Source organism: Panthera onca, chromosome B4, assembly GCF_046562875.1.
Source record: "Panthera onca isolate mPanOnc1 chromosome B4, mPanOnc1 haplotype 2, whole genome shotgun sequence".
NCBI classification, from domain to species: domain Eukaryota; kingdom Metazoa; phylum Chordata; class Mammalia; order Carnivora; family Felidae; genus Panthera; species Panthera onca.
Window position 1 is genome coordinate 131745399 of NC_138345.1, and position 16042 is coordinate 131761440.

Sequence of the window (16042 nt, forward strand, 5' to 3'; positions counted from 1 at the left end):
GTGCCGAGGGAGGGAAAGGGTGTGAAGAGGCTGGAGAGAGAGGTGGTGGCCCGATCCTGAGGGGCAATCCAACTCAGGCTAAGGGGCCTGGATTGGATTCCCAGTGCACTGGAGAAACTGCTGGAGGCTTGAGGTGGAGAACAGCCTCATCTGGTGTCTATGAGAAGGTCACTCTGGTGGCTGTGCTGAGACTGGACTGGGGCCAAGGGAGGAGCCCAGGAAGAGGCTGGTGCAGTCAGCCAGGAGCAAACTGATGCCGGACCCTGGGAATCAGCAACCTCCTCACCCCTTTCCAGGTCGAGATCCTCCTGGCGGGGCCCCAGGGGGCAGTTGGATACACCAGGGTCGGGAGGGAGATTTGGGTGTTACTGGCCAGCGGACCAGATGAGACCACATGGGGAGAACATGTAAGTGGAGGGGAAGGGGCCGGGACAGACTGACTGGCTGAAAGGACAGGGAGCCAGCAAGGAAGACGGAAAAGGAGCAGCCAGCCGGGAAGGAAGGCACTTGCAAAAGCCTGGCAACACAGAAGCCAAGCGGAAAAAGTGGTTCAGGAAGGTGGGCGTAGCCAACCACGTGACACAGACTAGAGCAGGCAACAGATTAGGGTCTGGGCCACGGCAGGAGCCGCCCGATGCAATGATGCCCTGAGGGCAGGAACCGACTGGAGGGCTGAGGCAAGGAAGTGTGGGTGCAGATGAGGCTTTCAAGAAGTTCTGGCGGGAAAGGCAGCAGGAAATGGCGGTGCAGAGGCAAAGGCCGGAAGTGCTAAGGCAGGACTGTTCAAAGATGGGCGTGATCCCACCGAGTGGGAGAAAATGACGACACAAGACAGAGGGGTTTGGTCCCCAGGGGGTGGGGTCCAGGGCACAAGCGGGGGCAGGGCCCGTCCTCCATAGGCCAATGGTGAGGGTACAGATGGGGGCAGGTGCCTCGTGGTAGGAAAGGGAGTGCCTTCCTGCTGACTGCTTCTAATTTCCCAGTGAAGACGCTCCCTGGAGGGTGCTGGGGTGAAGGGCGAGTGAGACAGGCCGCCTGCAGTACAAGAATTCTGGGAAGGGAGACCAAGTGACATGAGGGTTTCGGGGAGGGGAGCACATGCTGGGGAAGTGTGACAGCATAGGCGGGCAGTGCTAAGTGCCCCGTTGAGACGTGCGGCCGTGGATTGACAGGGGCCCTGGCCACACAGACACATGTGCTGACACACATCTTCATCATGGCGGGGAGAAGGCCCTGCTATTATTGTGCTCATGTCACACCTGCGGAAACCAAGTCTCAGAGAGGTTAAGTAACTTGTCCGAGGCTGCACAGCTACAATCTGAACCTGTGAGAGCAGGCGTTGAACCAGAGACCTTCAAGCCCTGTGGGGACATGGAAACTTTCCAAGGAGCACTGGCCTTGCCAGTTCAAAGAACATCCATTTCCAGATCCTTAAATGTGCTTACGTCCTGTTTTCTAAAAGTGATCATATTGAGAACGTAGCCTTTATCCCGCTTTACAAAAGAAAGGCACACCCTTCACCCATTCCAAACATTGGGTGAATGTGCCAGGGTGAAAACACCCCCAACTCCGCCCCAAACAAAGGGGAAAGTCTGGTCTAACGATGAATCGAGCCTCATATGCTACTTATTCAGAATGAAGCATGGCATTAGAAATGAGGATATTGGGGAGCCTGGGTGGCTCAGTCGGTTGAGCGTCCGACTTCGGCTCAGGCCATGATCTCGCAGTTCACGAGTTCGAGCCCCACATCGGGCTCTGTGCTGACAGCATAGAGCCTGGAGCCTGCTTCCGATTCTGTGTCTCCCTCTCTCTCTGCCCCTTCCCCGCTCGTGCTCTTTCTCTCTCTCTCTCTCAAAAATAAATAAACATTAAAAAAAAAAAAAAGCAATGAGGATGTTGGTCTACAGCTTAAAGATTAGTAGCAGAGGGGTGCTCGGGTGGCTCAGTTGGTTAAGCATCTGACTCCTGATCTCTGCGCAGGTCATGATGTCACCCTCATCAGGCTCTGCGCTGACAGCGGGGAGCCTGCTTGGGATTCTCTCTCCCTCTCTCTCTGACCCTTCCTTGCTCATGGTCTCCTTCTCTCAAAATAAATAAATAAAAGCTTTATAAAAAAAAAAGGTTAGTGGCAGAGACAGCCATGATCATAGGAATGACCGCATAATTCCATAAGTGCTCTGAAGGACAGAGCTCTGAGCACGTATCACAAGGAACCAAATGCAGATGAGGGTCAAGGCTGCTGACCCTGAGGACAAGGGCTTCAGCTGAGACAGAAGGATGAGTACGTGTCCCCCGAACCAGGGTGGCAACTCCTTCGGCCGAGAGCCAGAGAGTAGACGTTTTCGGCTGTGCGGGCCATGATGTCCGTACCGCAACTACTCAGCCCTGCCATTGCAGTGCAAAGCCAGTTGAAGACCAGTGAAGGGCAAGTGAGACAGGCCGCCTGCAGTACAAGACCAGGTCAACCAGGGACCGTGGCGGTGTGCCAGTGACGTTCTACTTACAAAAACGGGCAGCAGAAGGCCTCTTTCATTGTTTTCCCAGACATTTATTTGTCCAGCTTTCTGGAAAAAGGAGGCCTTGATCGGTAGCGGTAGCACTTGGTTTCGTGTTACCAGTGGGAGGAGATGCTGGCAATGATGGTGGCAGGAGGGAGCTTACCTGGGACAAGAGGAGTGGCAGGTACAGAGGCCAGGTGTTGGTAGGGGTGTGACGTCCACAAGGAACTGAGAGAACACCCCTGCAGGGGGAGCCGCAAGGGCCCAGGAAGGTGGAGATGGGGCCGGCAGGACGTGGCAGGGTCGCACAGGTCAGTCTACCCCACGGCAAGAGGAAGCCTTCTGAGGTTCGGGAGGTATTTTGTATTTGGGCTGGGGGAGGGTGTTTAGGGTAGGGGGAGTTGGGTGGGGCCGGGGGGGGGGGGGGTGACCTAGGACATAATTAGATCTGCATTCTGAAAAGATTGCCGGGGTACCGGGGAGCCTGAGGGAGCAAGGAGCCTGCTGTAATAGGAAGGAGCTCAAACTGGAGTGGAGGGAGGGGAGGGGAGGGGAGGGGAGGGGTGGTGCTGGAGCTGCCTAGGAGGGAACATCACAGGGCACAGAGGGGCAAGCAGGGGTCGAGAGGACAGCCAGGTGCAGGTTTCTGACAAGGACTGAGGGGGAGGAAAAGACAGAAAAGCACCTTGAGCTGAGCCTCTGCTTCTTTTCCCTTCACTTCCCCATCACTGCATTTCTGGGGTCACCCTTTGGTGCTCTGCTCATGCACGCAGACCTAGAGGACCACCAGGACCCCTCCCGGAGACGCTGGGCGGGGAGCACAGAGATGCGGAACCACGTGGACGTCACTGAAGCATCTGGGATGCAAAGGGTCTGGGTCTGTGACTCTCTACTCACCTTCGGGCCCTGGGCTTCCTTGCTCTGGGTAGACTTCTGGAAGGGGTAGCTCTTAGAAGTGGACAAAAGAAACTCTCTTCCTAGGAAGGAGACAGAGTTGTGCTTCAGTTAGTTCCTTCTTGTCCTGGAGAGGACACCGTAGACCGGGAGTTTTGACACAGCCGCCTCCCTGGAGGACAACAGACCTCAGGCAAACCAGAGCCCCTCAGTCATTCCACCTGCTAAATGACCTTGGGCAAGTTACCTAACCTCTCGGATCCTGCTCAGGGCTTAAATACCAACTACCTTGCAGGGCTGGTGAGCCCAGTTCAATAATGTATGCGGAGCCCCATACACAGTGCAAGCACTCAACCCACAGGGGAAAGAAAGTACTGGCTTCAAAAGAAAACCCAAAAGTTGAAAACATCCAAATGAAGACATGTTGGCTTAAACCCTTAAAAAAGTTAACAATCCATCCATCTCCTAGAGTGTCATTAAATTTGAAGACAGTTCACAGGTTAGATGTTGTTCACTTTGCAACTCCTGTGTGTCCACGGTGATTGCTGGGAAAGCGAACATATCAAGCGGGGGTCATGCTCTTCTCTGAGGCCTGCCAGGCAGTCCCTCCCCTGTGCCCTAGACTGGCGCTTCGCAAACTGGACAGCGCTTACGGAGCCCTGGGGGACCACCGCGGAGCCCGGTGCAGCCGGGCTAGGGACGCTGCTGCTGCTGGTCCTCCTAGGTGGCAAAGGCGTGGCTCTCGGCGTCCCCGCGCAGACAGGGGGCTCACCATGGTGGGGACTGTACTGCCTCTCAGGGGGCCCCTCCTTCCTGCTGAGTGGCATCCCCGCGCAGACAGGGCTGAGTGGCCTCGCATTCCCTGAGGGAGGCAGACTGAGTGGGGACAATGGCTTCATTGGCCAGAGGGCCCACAGGCTGCCTTCGAAGGCAGGAGGTTGATTAGCCCGTCTGGGCAAAATTCTGGCCCTCCAGCTGCGCAGGGGCGCCTTGGGCGCATGAACCTCTCTGCCCCTCACCTCCTGCTGTAAGATGAGGGGAACAGGCTCTCTCATAGGGGTAGAGTAGGCGGAAAACAAAGTAACACAAACTGGCTGGTGCAGAGAATGAGTCAGTATGCGACAGCATGATTTTTACTGCTAATCAGAGTACAGCTTTGGGCTTAGACTCACATTCTTTCCGGTGTGAACGGTTTCCACCATATTTGAGAAAAAAATCATTTTCTCACTCCTATCCTCCACTTCCAAAGGGTCCTGGGGGTGGCTGAGGGATTTCATTAGTGGGATGTTGTCTGCCCTCTGGGTCCTATTCACCTACTAAAGATAGGGCTTTTCTGTGTCCCTGGGGTGCCCCCATGGAAAGGATAGACCTCCCCCTGCTGGAGAAAATATCCACCTGACCCAACAGTGTGTCCCTTTGGCTTTGCAGTCCCGTGTTTGAATCCTGACTCAGCCACCCACAGGCTGGTTACCCCATAAAGTCCTCTCACCGCTGCCACGAGAAATGCCTCTGGGTCTTCTCGCATGCTGTTCCCTCTGCCTGGAACAGTAATTCTCCCCTTCACCCGCCTAAAATACACATCCTTCGAATCTCCGCTTCAATGCCACTTGCCTGCTCAGGGCTGGACTGGGTACCTCTCCCCGTGCTGCCTCAGCACGCTGTAAGCCCCACCACAGTGCCCAATCCAAGGTAGTGTCACTGCGTTGCCTAAATTCCTCCTAGACTGCGCTATGGGTCCCAGTAACCGGACACCCAGAGACACCCAGTAACCGGCATCCATCGTTAGAATACAAAATTCCACCCCTGCAGCCCAGCAGTTATGTTGCGCTGACTTTTAAGTGCACCCTGAACATCAGCATTTCAGTCATTTTGGTGACCAGACAGGGGAGCATTAAAGGGAACCTGGCCCGACTACCTCAATACTAAGGCCCTGCCCTGCCTCAACTGGATACGGCTGGGTGTGGCAGGGCCACAGGGGGCTAAAGTCCACAAGTGGTACCTTACTCTTTAACAGTCGTTTTCTCTGCAAAATTAATTCTTCTCTCCGGAATCTCTCTGGATCTAGTTCCGAGTAGTCCCAGCTGTTATAGCTCTGTAGGCAAGGATATATACCTAACAGAGAATGAAGAGGGATTGTGAAAACCTCCATAAAAGAGAAGGGAAGCAGAAAACAGAAGCCAGAGCCTCTCCTCCAGGAGCCCCCTGCTGGTCCTAGGGAGGCGGGGCTTCTAGCATTAGCCCCACCCTACAGTGGCCCTGAGCCTTGTGGAGGTGGGGGGAGCTCCCCCACTTCCTCTCTAGGTCGGCTTGGTGCCTTCCTCTGGAAAATGGAGATGGTGGGGCGCCTGGGTGGCTCAGTGGGTTAAGCGTCCAACTTTGGCTCAGGTCATAATCTCGTGGTTCGTGAGTTCGAGCCCCATATCAGGGTCTGTGCTGACAGCTTGGAGCCTGGAGGCTGCTTGGGATTCTGTGTCTCCTTCTCTCTCTGCCCCTCCCCCACTCATGGTCTCTCTCTCTCTCTCTCTCTCTCTCTCTCTCTCTCTCAAAAATAAGTAGACGTTAAAAAAAATTTTAGTAACTTAAAAAAACAAAACAAAGAAAATGGAGATGAAGTTCGCCCTGCGTTCCAGACAGCGTGAGTGTCAAGATCCGATCCGATCACACCAGGACACGTGACCCTGTGTACACAAATGTGAAGGGTTTGTAGACTTTGGTTTTCCTGCCCATCTCCTCTGCTCTTGCTGGACTGGGAACTCCCTGAGCGCAGGACCTGGGCCTTATTCACCTTTGCACCTCCAGGGCTTAGCTCTGGACCTAGCACATAACAAACAGGTGCTTAGCAAGTATTTGTCCAACATCTTATCACACTTAGCTAAGTACCAGAAATGGGTTCTCCCTAAATATTTGATGGTGACACTAATGGGGCTGATGCTTTTTCTTGTAAGAAAACCACGTGCTTCAGAGTCTTGGCTTCTGGAACCTGAACGCTCAGACATTAGAAGGATTCCACTTTCTCCCTCGGTTCTTTGGTGTAGAAAGGAAAAGACCAAGGATCACTTGAGAAGTTTTGACCACCTATGCAAAGATGCTGCCTCCACTGGACAAAGCAAGTGGACAGGGGGGTTTATTGCTGAGAATGCATTAGGGGAAGGAGGCACAGTCTTGGACAAAACGGGAAATAGGAAGGGCGAAGCGAAGAAAAGAGTCGGAAAATGAGAGGAAGGATGGAGCAGTGGTCAAGACCTAGCTTTGCAGCTGGACAGCCTGGACCTGAACGCCTGCTCCCCTGTTTGGTGGCTGTGGGACTTCTTGGAGTCTGCATATGTTAAGAGGATTAAATGGGTGTGCAGAAAAGGCTGAGCAGGCACAAGGCTGCTCTCCTTGGAAAATCTTGCTTGTGAACTTGGCCTTTGGCTAGCATCTGCGAGTTGTCTGGTAAACATTTCTTTACACTGATATAACTTGCCCTAACTACCCAGAAGTGGGCAAATTCCTGGAAGTGTACAACCTACCACCACTGAATCATGAAGCAATACAAAAGCAGAACAGACCGATAATGAGTAAGGAGATTGAGTCGGTAATCAAAAACCTCCCAAATAAAGAAAAGCCCAGGACGAGATGGCTTCACAGGTGAGTTCTACAAAACACTTAAAGAATTAACTCCAATCTTTCTCAAACTCTTTCAAAAGAACTGAAGGGGAGGGAACACTCCCAAACTCATTTTATGAGGTGAGCATTACCCTCATACCAAATCCAGATTAAGTATGCTACAAGAAAACTACAGACCAATGTCCCTGATGAATATAGATGCAAAACCTCTTAAGAAAGTACCAGCAAACTGAATTCAGCATCATTTTAGGAGGATCATACACCAAGGTCAAGTGAGATTGATCCCTGGGATGCAAAGATGGTTCAATAGCCACAGATCACTCAATCAACATAATACATGTTAATAGAAGGAAAGATAAAAATCATGATAGTCTCAATCGGTGCAGGAAGAACATTTGTCACAATTCAACATCCTTCTGCAATAAAGACACTCAACAAAGTGGGTACAGAAGGAACACACCTCAGTGTAACAAAAGCCCCATATGACAAGCCTGCAGCTAACATCATACTCAATGGTGAAGAAAGGCTTTTCTTCTAAGACCAGGAACGAGATAAGGGTGGCCACTCTCACTACTCCTATTCAACATAGTACCAGAAGATCTAGCCAGAATGATTAGAAAAAAGAAAGGAAAAAAGGCATCCAAATCAGAATGGAAGAAGTAAAATCGTCTCTGTTTGCTGATGACCCAATCTCGTATGCAGAAAAATCTAGAGTCCACCAAAAAACTGTTAGAATTAACAAATTCAGTACATTTTCAGGATACAAAATCAACATATGAAAGTCAGTTGGGTTTCTATACATTGACAAGGAGCTATGTGGGAAAAAAATAAAGAAAACAACCCAACCCCACTCATGATAACATCAAAAACAGTGAAATACTTAGGAATAAATGTAACCAAGGAAGTGAAAAGTCTGTACATTGAAAACTGTAAGACACTGATGAGAGAAATTGAAGGAGACACAAATCAATGGAAAAATATGCTGTGTTCATAGATCAAAAGAATTAATATTGTGGAAACATCCATAATACCCAAAGCCATCTGTAGATTCAATGCAATCTCTCAAAATTCCAATGGCATTTTTCACAGAAGTAGAGAAAACCATCCTAAAATTTGTATGTATCCACGAAAGACCCTGCATTGCCAAAGCAATCTTGAAAAGGAATATAGGTGGAGACATCACACTGATTTTAAACTATATTACAAAGCTAAGAAATCAAAATAGTATGATACTGGCATAAAAACAGACACATGGATCAATGAAACAGAATTGAGAACCCAGAAATAAACCTACACATAGATGGTCAACTAACATTTGATAAGGGAGCCAAGAATGTACAATGGGGAAAAAACAGTCTCTTCAATAAATGGTGCTGGGAAAACTGGACAGCCACATGCAAATGAATGAAACCGAACCCCCTCATTTTTACACCACTTAACAAAAATGAACTTGGAATGGATTAAGGACTTAAATGTAAGATCTGAAACCATAAAACTCCTGGGAGAAAATATGGGAAAAAGCTCTCTGACATTGGTCTTGGCCATGACTTTTTGGCTACGACACCAAAAGCACAAGCAACAAAGCAAAAATCAACAAATGGGACTATGTGCAACTGAAAGGCTTCTGTGCAGCAGGAGAAACAATAGCACGAAAAAGCAACATATGGAAGAGAAGAAAATATTTGCCAACCATACGTTCGATAAGAGGTTAAATATCCAAAGCATATAAGGAACTCACAGACTCACTAGCAAAAATAAGTAAGTAAATAAATAATAATAATAATAATCTGGTTAAAAATGGGCAAAGGACCTGAACAGTTATTTTTCCAAAGAAGACGCGGCCAACAAATATGTGAGAAGGCTCTCAACATCACTAACCAACAGGGAAATGCAAACCAGAACCACGGTGAGATATCACCTCACACCTGCTAGGATGGCCATGATCAAAAAGACCAGAGGTAACAAATGCTGGAGAGGATGTAGAAAAAAGGAAACCCTGTGCACTGTTGAAAGGGATGTAAATTGGTACTGTCACTATGGGAGACAGTATGGAAGCTCTTCAAAAAATTAAAAATAGAACGACTCTATGATTCAGGAATCCTACTCCAAAGGAAATGACATCACAGTCTCAAAGAGACACCTGCACCCCTAGGTTCCCTGCAGCATTATTCACAATAGCCAAGGCATGGAAACAGTCTGAGCGTCCGTTAATGGGTGGATGGATAAAGAAAATGTGGCATATATATACACAACGGAATGTTATTCAGCCACAAAAAGAAGGAAAGCCAGACAATGCAACAACGTGGATGGGCCTTGAGGGCATTATGCTAAGTGAAATTAGGCAGACGGAGAGAGACAAACACTGTTACGTGATCTCACTTATAGGCGGAAGCTAAAAAGCCAAACTCATAGAAGCAGAGCATAGACTGGTGGTCGCCAGGGGCTGGGGATGGAGGAAATGAAGAGATGTGGGTCAAAGGGGGTAAAGTTCCAGTTATAGGAGGAACGAGTCCCAGGGATCTACGGCATGATGGCTACAGTTAACAATCCTGTGTTGTATATTTGACTGTTGTCATGAGAGTAGCTTCTACGTGTTCTCACCATAACAACAAAATGATAATTATGTGTGATGAAGGATGTGTTAACTAACCTCATTATGGGAACATTTCCCAACATATGCGTGCGTCAAATCGTTACGTTGTGCATCTTACACATACACGATGTTATGCATCAATTATACCAATAAAGCTGGGGGAAATTTTTCCCCTAACTGGTAAGAGTGGCAAGCTGTAAAACAGTGTGGCTTCTGCTGAACACCTGCTTTCCTGGAATTTTGGTACATGACAGACAGAGGTCTCTATGTGACCAGCCCCCAATAGAAAGCTTGGGTGCTATGTCTCTAGCGGGCTGGGCAGAAACATCACACGTGTTGCTGCATTTTTGTTGCAGAGGGAGGACAGTGCCCTGCCTAACTCCTCACGGAAGGGAGACAGCATGAGGAAGCTTGCACAGGAATTCCTCCAGACCCTGCCTGTCATTTCCCTTAGGAATATTCCCTGGCTGGGGGCACCTGGGTGGCTCAGTCGGTTGAACATCTGACTTCGGCTCAGGTCATGATCTCATGGTCCGTGAGTTCGAGCCCCGCATCAGGCTCTGTGCTGACAGCTCGGAGCCTAGAGCCTGCTTCAGATTCTGTGTCTCCCTTTCTCTCTGCCCCTTCCCTGCTCCCTCTCTCTTTCTCTCAAGAATAAATAAACATTTAAAAATTAAAAAAAAAAAAAAAAAAAAAAGAATATTCCCTGGCTGTGTAACCTCATTGCACTGCCATAATCTTGGCTGTCCATACTCCTACACGCTGAGACCTGAGAGCTCGCCTAGCAAACACCTTAATGTGGGAATGACTTGGAGACCCCCAAGACAATAGGAAATGTAAAAGAGTGCTTACTTAGCACAGTACTTAGGACCCAGGAACTTCTCAATAGGTAGGAGATTTTAAGGGCCTTAGAAAATAATCTAGGTTGAGAAGAGGGGAGTGGGGAAGGGGAGTGAAAAGTCGTTAAAAGCAAACACCACCCTGGGCACTCACTGTGCGGGCAGCAGGGACAAGGGGACTACAGTTGGGCCACATGGAGTCACCCGGGGGAGGAAGGTTGGGATCGTCCAACCAGCATACGCTTTGGGGTTGCTCAGTTCTGCATCCACCAGCCCACAGCACATGGCCAACTAATGGGGCTCGGCTGGAGCCTGCTCCCTACAGATGCACCGGGCACAAAAAGGGACTAAGAACATCTCAGAACTGTTCTGCGGAAGCAGGCGAGATCAGTACTCCACGGGGCTCTAACCGCACACCTTACCTTCTTGAACGTCAACGAGAGCAGAGGATAGCTGCCTCAGTAAAGGGTGTTATGACCTAGGCTCAGGCAGAAAAGTGTTTCCGGAATCGCGTTCCCCAGGACAGAGCAGGCTCCTCTTACCCGAAATCCACAGGCTCACTGTGTTGCAGATGTCCGACTTGAAATCGTGCGTGTTGAACCAGGACTGTGGGAAGCAGCAACAGAAGCTGGTGTACAGGGCTTTACTCAGAAGTGATGGCAGCCTCTGGGGAGGGCGGGGGCGGGGGGGAGGGGAAGCAGAGCTCAGGCCATGTTCTGGACGTTTCCGCACCCAGAAAAGAGCCCCCGACCGTGGAAAGGATCTGTGATAAAACTCTCCACCTGACACCGTGCTGCCTTCCATTCATGGGGGGAGCAGTTTCTATCTGTCACTGGCCCACATCTTGGTGGACTCCTTACCCTACCTGGGGACCCCACCTCAGACCTCAGGCTAGGCTTGGCCAGCAACCTCCCCCTCTCGCTTTCCCTCTGCACGTGGTCTGCGGCTCAGCCCCTTCTGCCACCTCCAAAGAGTAGCCCGGATGACAAGATACATTTGACCCACCGTCAGAGGTTACAGGAAGTACTACGACTGTTATTTTTTTCCCCTCTGCACGCGTGGAACTGTTGTCCCTTCTTAACTACGGTTGAGTTCAAATTATACATTTCTATCTGGCTTTGTTCATTTAACAACATAGTAGAAGCGCTTCCTCAGGTTGTTATAAACTCTTCGGGATTTTTCTCCCCACGAGTGAACTTCATAATATTGTGCTGAGTAGGCATATCAAAATTTACTTCAACACCCCCATCGGTGGATACCGTTTCTATGTCTGGCACATAGCAGGCAGTCAAAACTTTGTGGAATGCATGAGTGAAAGCAGTTTTTCCCGAGTATTCGATTATGACTTCCAGAAGATGGAATCACGATAGTAATCATAGCAGCGATGATACGTTGGGGGCTTATCGTAGCAAAAATGTAACGATGCACTTCTCTCTCAGACCGTCAGAGTGTCATTTCCCTAGATCCTTCACAACCCTGGCAATTATTCTTTTTAATCCATGCAATCCAGTAGGTAAAAAGGGGCATCAAATGGCTATTGTTTTAATTTGTATGTTTGACGATTGTTAAGGGTGAACTTTTTTTCCCATTTGTATTTCTTCCCTGATGAATTTCTGGTTTGGTACTTTGTCCACTGGTCTAGAAGGGATTTCATAAGATTTATAAGAGTTCTTTTTTTTTTTTTAAGTTGTTGTGTATTTAAGTAATCTCTGTACCCAACGTGGGGCTCGAACTCACGACCCCGAGACCAAGAGATGAACGCTCCTCCAACTGAGCCAGCCGGGCGTCCCGATTTGTAAGAGTTCTTTCCATTGTGTGACGTATATGCTCCATGATTTCTGCAGTTTCGCATTTGCCTTTTAACTTTGTGGTAATTTATTTATGTAGTTAAATCAGTCTTTGTGAATGTATGTATATTCATACTTTTTAATTTTAAAATCACATGCTTATTTGAATACTACAGGAATATTTAAAGTAGAAAAGGAAGTCTCTTACAACCTCATTCCCCAGAGATAATCATTGCTAAGAGCTGGGTAAGTATTTTTCCAGATTTTTTTTTTCTATTCATAGGCACACATGCATATATACATATACATTTTTAAACACGGAGTTCTAGAAATTTCTTTGCTTTCCACTTAAAATACGCCATATATAGATCTACCTTATTTTTTTCTGACTGCGGCATTGCAAGTCTGTGTATGAATATAGCACAACTTACTAATTACTCCCTCACAGAAAGAATGTTAAGGGCATTCTATTGGCATTAGCGTGATTTTTTGTTCTCCCAACAGTGGTTGATGCTCACTTTTAAGAGAGCCTCTTCATAGTGGGATTTGGATTCATGCAACAAGAGAGACGCGTAGTGTTGGGATATCCGATCAAACAGCTCATTCTGGATCTCCTTGTTTGGCTACCAGGAATAAGAGTGGAGAAGGAGTTACTAGAGCCTCCTGATGAAACGGCTAAGGCCTGAGGTTCTTAAATACGTACTCCTCTTATTCTCGAGAGGTTGAACCTCCTGTCATTTACGAAGTAGTACGCTGATTTTTATAGGATTTATGAAATAGATTTATACGTGGGGCGGATTGTTGAGAAAGTGCGCAAACTCTGGGGTGGGAGGTCCCGACCCTGCTCCCGGCCCTGTGCTTGACCAGCCATGTGTCAGGGACCAGTTCCTGATGCTCAGGGGGCTACGGGACATTGTGCGGAGGCTGAAGCACAGGACGGATGGACGAGGCACGGGTGGGGAAGGGAAGGGGTGGCAGATGGGGCTGCAGGGGTGCTCCATAGAATCAGAGAGCCCGGTAGCCCATGTTAGAGACACTGGGCTTTATTCCATAGAAAAGTAACTTAAGCAAGGGAGAGAAGCACGCAGATTTACCTGGTACCTCTCGTGAAAGATCCACCAGAAGCTATCCAGCCATATGGCTCTTGGAGAAGGAGAAGAGAGAAACTTCTCTAATTCTCTATCGGAACAGAAAGACTTGGGAAGAAAAAAAAAAACACAACAACAACAACAACAACAACAAAATTCACATTATTATTGCCGTTGTCTTTGAAAACACAATTTTTCATTGTTTCATTATTTCACTGTGGCTGTGGAGCCACAACCAGATTAATAATCCTCTCCGTTCAGAACCCGCCTTTCCTCCCTGTGTTCCACAGCCTGTTATTGTCGCTAACCACACCATCTTCCCACCCGTCATCTTTGGAGTCAACTTAAAAGAAACACTTACCCCTTTAGTTTAGTGAGTGCCGACTATTTGCCTTTCCAGCTATTTTTACACATTCTCATCTAACCGCTAAGATAATCACACCAGGCGTGTTACCACTACCCCCATTTTACAGACGAGCAAACTGAGGACCGAAGAGCTGAAGTCTCTTGCCCAAAGAGATACAGCCGGCAAGTGGCAGAGCCAGCACCGGAATCTGTAACTGGAGGCAGCTTCCCCGTTCTGTCACCTACTCCGCTCAGCGGCAATCAACAAACACGCACGCCACACAGCTGCAAGTCACTGGACCAGGAGATTCTGCGGGGTTCACGGTAAGCACATGCAACTGTAAAATCGGAATTTTCAGCGAACTCGGAGGGGCAGGAAGTTCAGACTTCGTTGCAAGGCGACCGGGTAACCTGACTCTGATTCCAGAACTACCATCTGAATAGCGTAATGACACGTAATATCTGTTGAATGTTTACCATGTGTCTGGCACAGGGCTGTGCCCTTCACCCCTCACCTCATTTCGTTTCTTACCATCTAGGTGGTAGCTACAGGCATCCCCGGTTTATAGAAGAGGAAAGGGAGGGTCCGAAAGTGTAGGACTCTTGCCCAAGTTCGCATGGCCGGGGAGGCTCCGGAGCAGGCAGCTTGACCCCAGAGACACCACACACGCGGCCTCTTAGCATTATGAAGAGCAAAGAGATCCCATTCCTGCCCCCTCTTGGATGCAAAGGGGGAGACTCCTTGGCTCTCCCTCCAGGCCTATGGAAGCTGGGGGCAGGGTGCGTGGATAAGCCTCCCTCATCGGCAGGGGGTTCTCTGAGCCCAGCTCTCTGCTTTGTCTTTTTCACCGTTCCTCACGTTTCCTTAGAGAAAACATACAGTGAGAGCACAGACTTTGAATCCAGCTGGATTCAAATCCAGCTCTTATGCTAAGAAGCTGTGTGGCCTTGAGCAACGTTATTGAACCTGTATGTGCTCAGCTTCCTCAACCAGACGACAGAGGGAAACTGAAGGACTCCATAAGAATCTGCTTTCTGTGGGAGGCCTGAGTGGCTCAGTCGGTTAAGCTTCTGACTCTGGGTTTTGGCTCAGGTCATGGTCTTGCGGTTTGTGGGTTTGTGTGCCTGCCGCTCCTCCACCCCTCTGCCAAAGACGGCAGGGGACCAGGCACCTGGGCCCAGAGCCCCTACCGACTGGTTAAAGGCAGCTGTCCACTTGCTGACTGCAGTCCATGCTGGAGCCAGGGGCTGGAAATACCACTGTCATCTTGGGCGGCGGCTGGTCCCAACAGACCATCACTCTTAGAAAGTCTGAACGCAAGACACAGAGGAATGAGACCGACGGAGCCGAGGCAGAGACATTGCCGCCGGAGAGAAGGCAGCGGGGAGAAATCGTGAAGACAGGAGGGAGTGAAGGAAGGTGGCTGGGCAGAGGGAGAGAGGAGCGAGGGAAAGAGAGACAAAAGGACAGAGGGAGGAGGAGACAAGAGAGAGAGACGGGTAGTAAGTGGTTTGAGGCAGCAGTAGGAAGTACAGGTAGACGAGGCTAAGAACCTGGGTCCCGGCAGGGGACGACGATTGGAGCTGCTTTGGGGACACCATGAAGGGCGATGAGACCAGCTGTAGGGCTGCGGATACCATTTCCTGGGCTTCCTCCCCTCCCCACACCTCTCTGCACTCATCCCCACCTCTTGAGTGGTCTCACATATTCTAGGCCTTGGAATACCGCCCCCACCCTCCGCCCTGCTTCCCAAGGAACCCAGCGTGCTCCAATGCACTGCTCTCCAAGTGGTTGTTCTCCCCAAGGGGCACCAAGGGGCGTGGGAGGAAAATACTCTAACTAATGTCTAACTAAGAAAAACAAGAAATTAAGATTACTAATATATAATGTAGCAGTTGACAACAGAGCATGTCTGTATATCATTTACAAAAAAACATAGATCATGATGGTGCACGCTCAAAATTTTTTGCCAATAAGACACATGATCAAAGCAGTCTGGGGGCACCTGAGTGGCTCAGTCGGTTAAGAGTCTGACTTCGGCGCAGGTCATGATCTCACGGTTTGTGAGTTCAAGCCCCACGTCGGACTCTATGCTGACAGCTCAGAGCCTGAAGCCTGCTTCGGATTCTGTGTCTCCCTCTCTCTCTGCCCTCCCTTGCTTGTGCTCTGTCTGTCTCTCTCTCGCAAAAATAAATAAACATTAAAAAGAATTTTAATGAAAAATTAAAAATTAAAAAAAAACAGTCTGGAAATGAGTGCTCAGGAAGGAAGAATCTAGGTTTTGGAGGGAACATGGGCTTGGGTTCTAATCTCGGCTCAGTTACCTGCAAACTGTCTGGCCGTGGAAACTGACTTACTTAGTGACCCTGACTCAGTTCCTTGGGGTAT

The 16042-nt window shown here is 49.2% G+C and overlaps 1 protein-coding gene across 5 annotated transcripts in view; it reads right to left on the minus strand.

The window, feature by feature from the left end:
- The window catches only part of FAM227A (family with sequence similarity 227 member A), a 73721-nt gene that overhangs the window by 42943 nt on the left and 14736 nt on the right, over window positions 1-16042 (minus strand). For 3 of the 5 annotated variants that reach the window (XR_014137984.1, XM_081796265.1, XM_081796268.1), the window contains 5 exons: window positions 13315-13416; window positions 12739-12843; window positions 10976-11099; window positions 5397-5504; window positions 3396-3475 (listed from right to left, as the gene is read on the minus strand). Coding sequence is in view for 4 of the 5 variants with exons in the window: in XM_081796265.1 (XP_081652391.1) it covers window positions 3396-3475; window positions 5397-5504; window positions 10976-11099; window positions 12739-12843; window positions 13315-13416 (519 nt within the window). In the remaining variant the exon portion in view is untranslated. The remainder of the gene's footprint in view (window positions 1-3395; window positions 3476-5396; window positions 5505-10975; window positions 11100-12738; window positions 12844-13314; window positions 13417-16042) is intronic. The other 2 variants (XM_081796266.1, XM_081796267.1) reach the window with 2 other exon arrangements.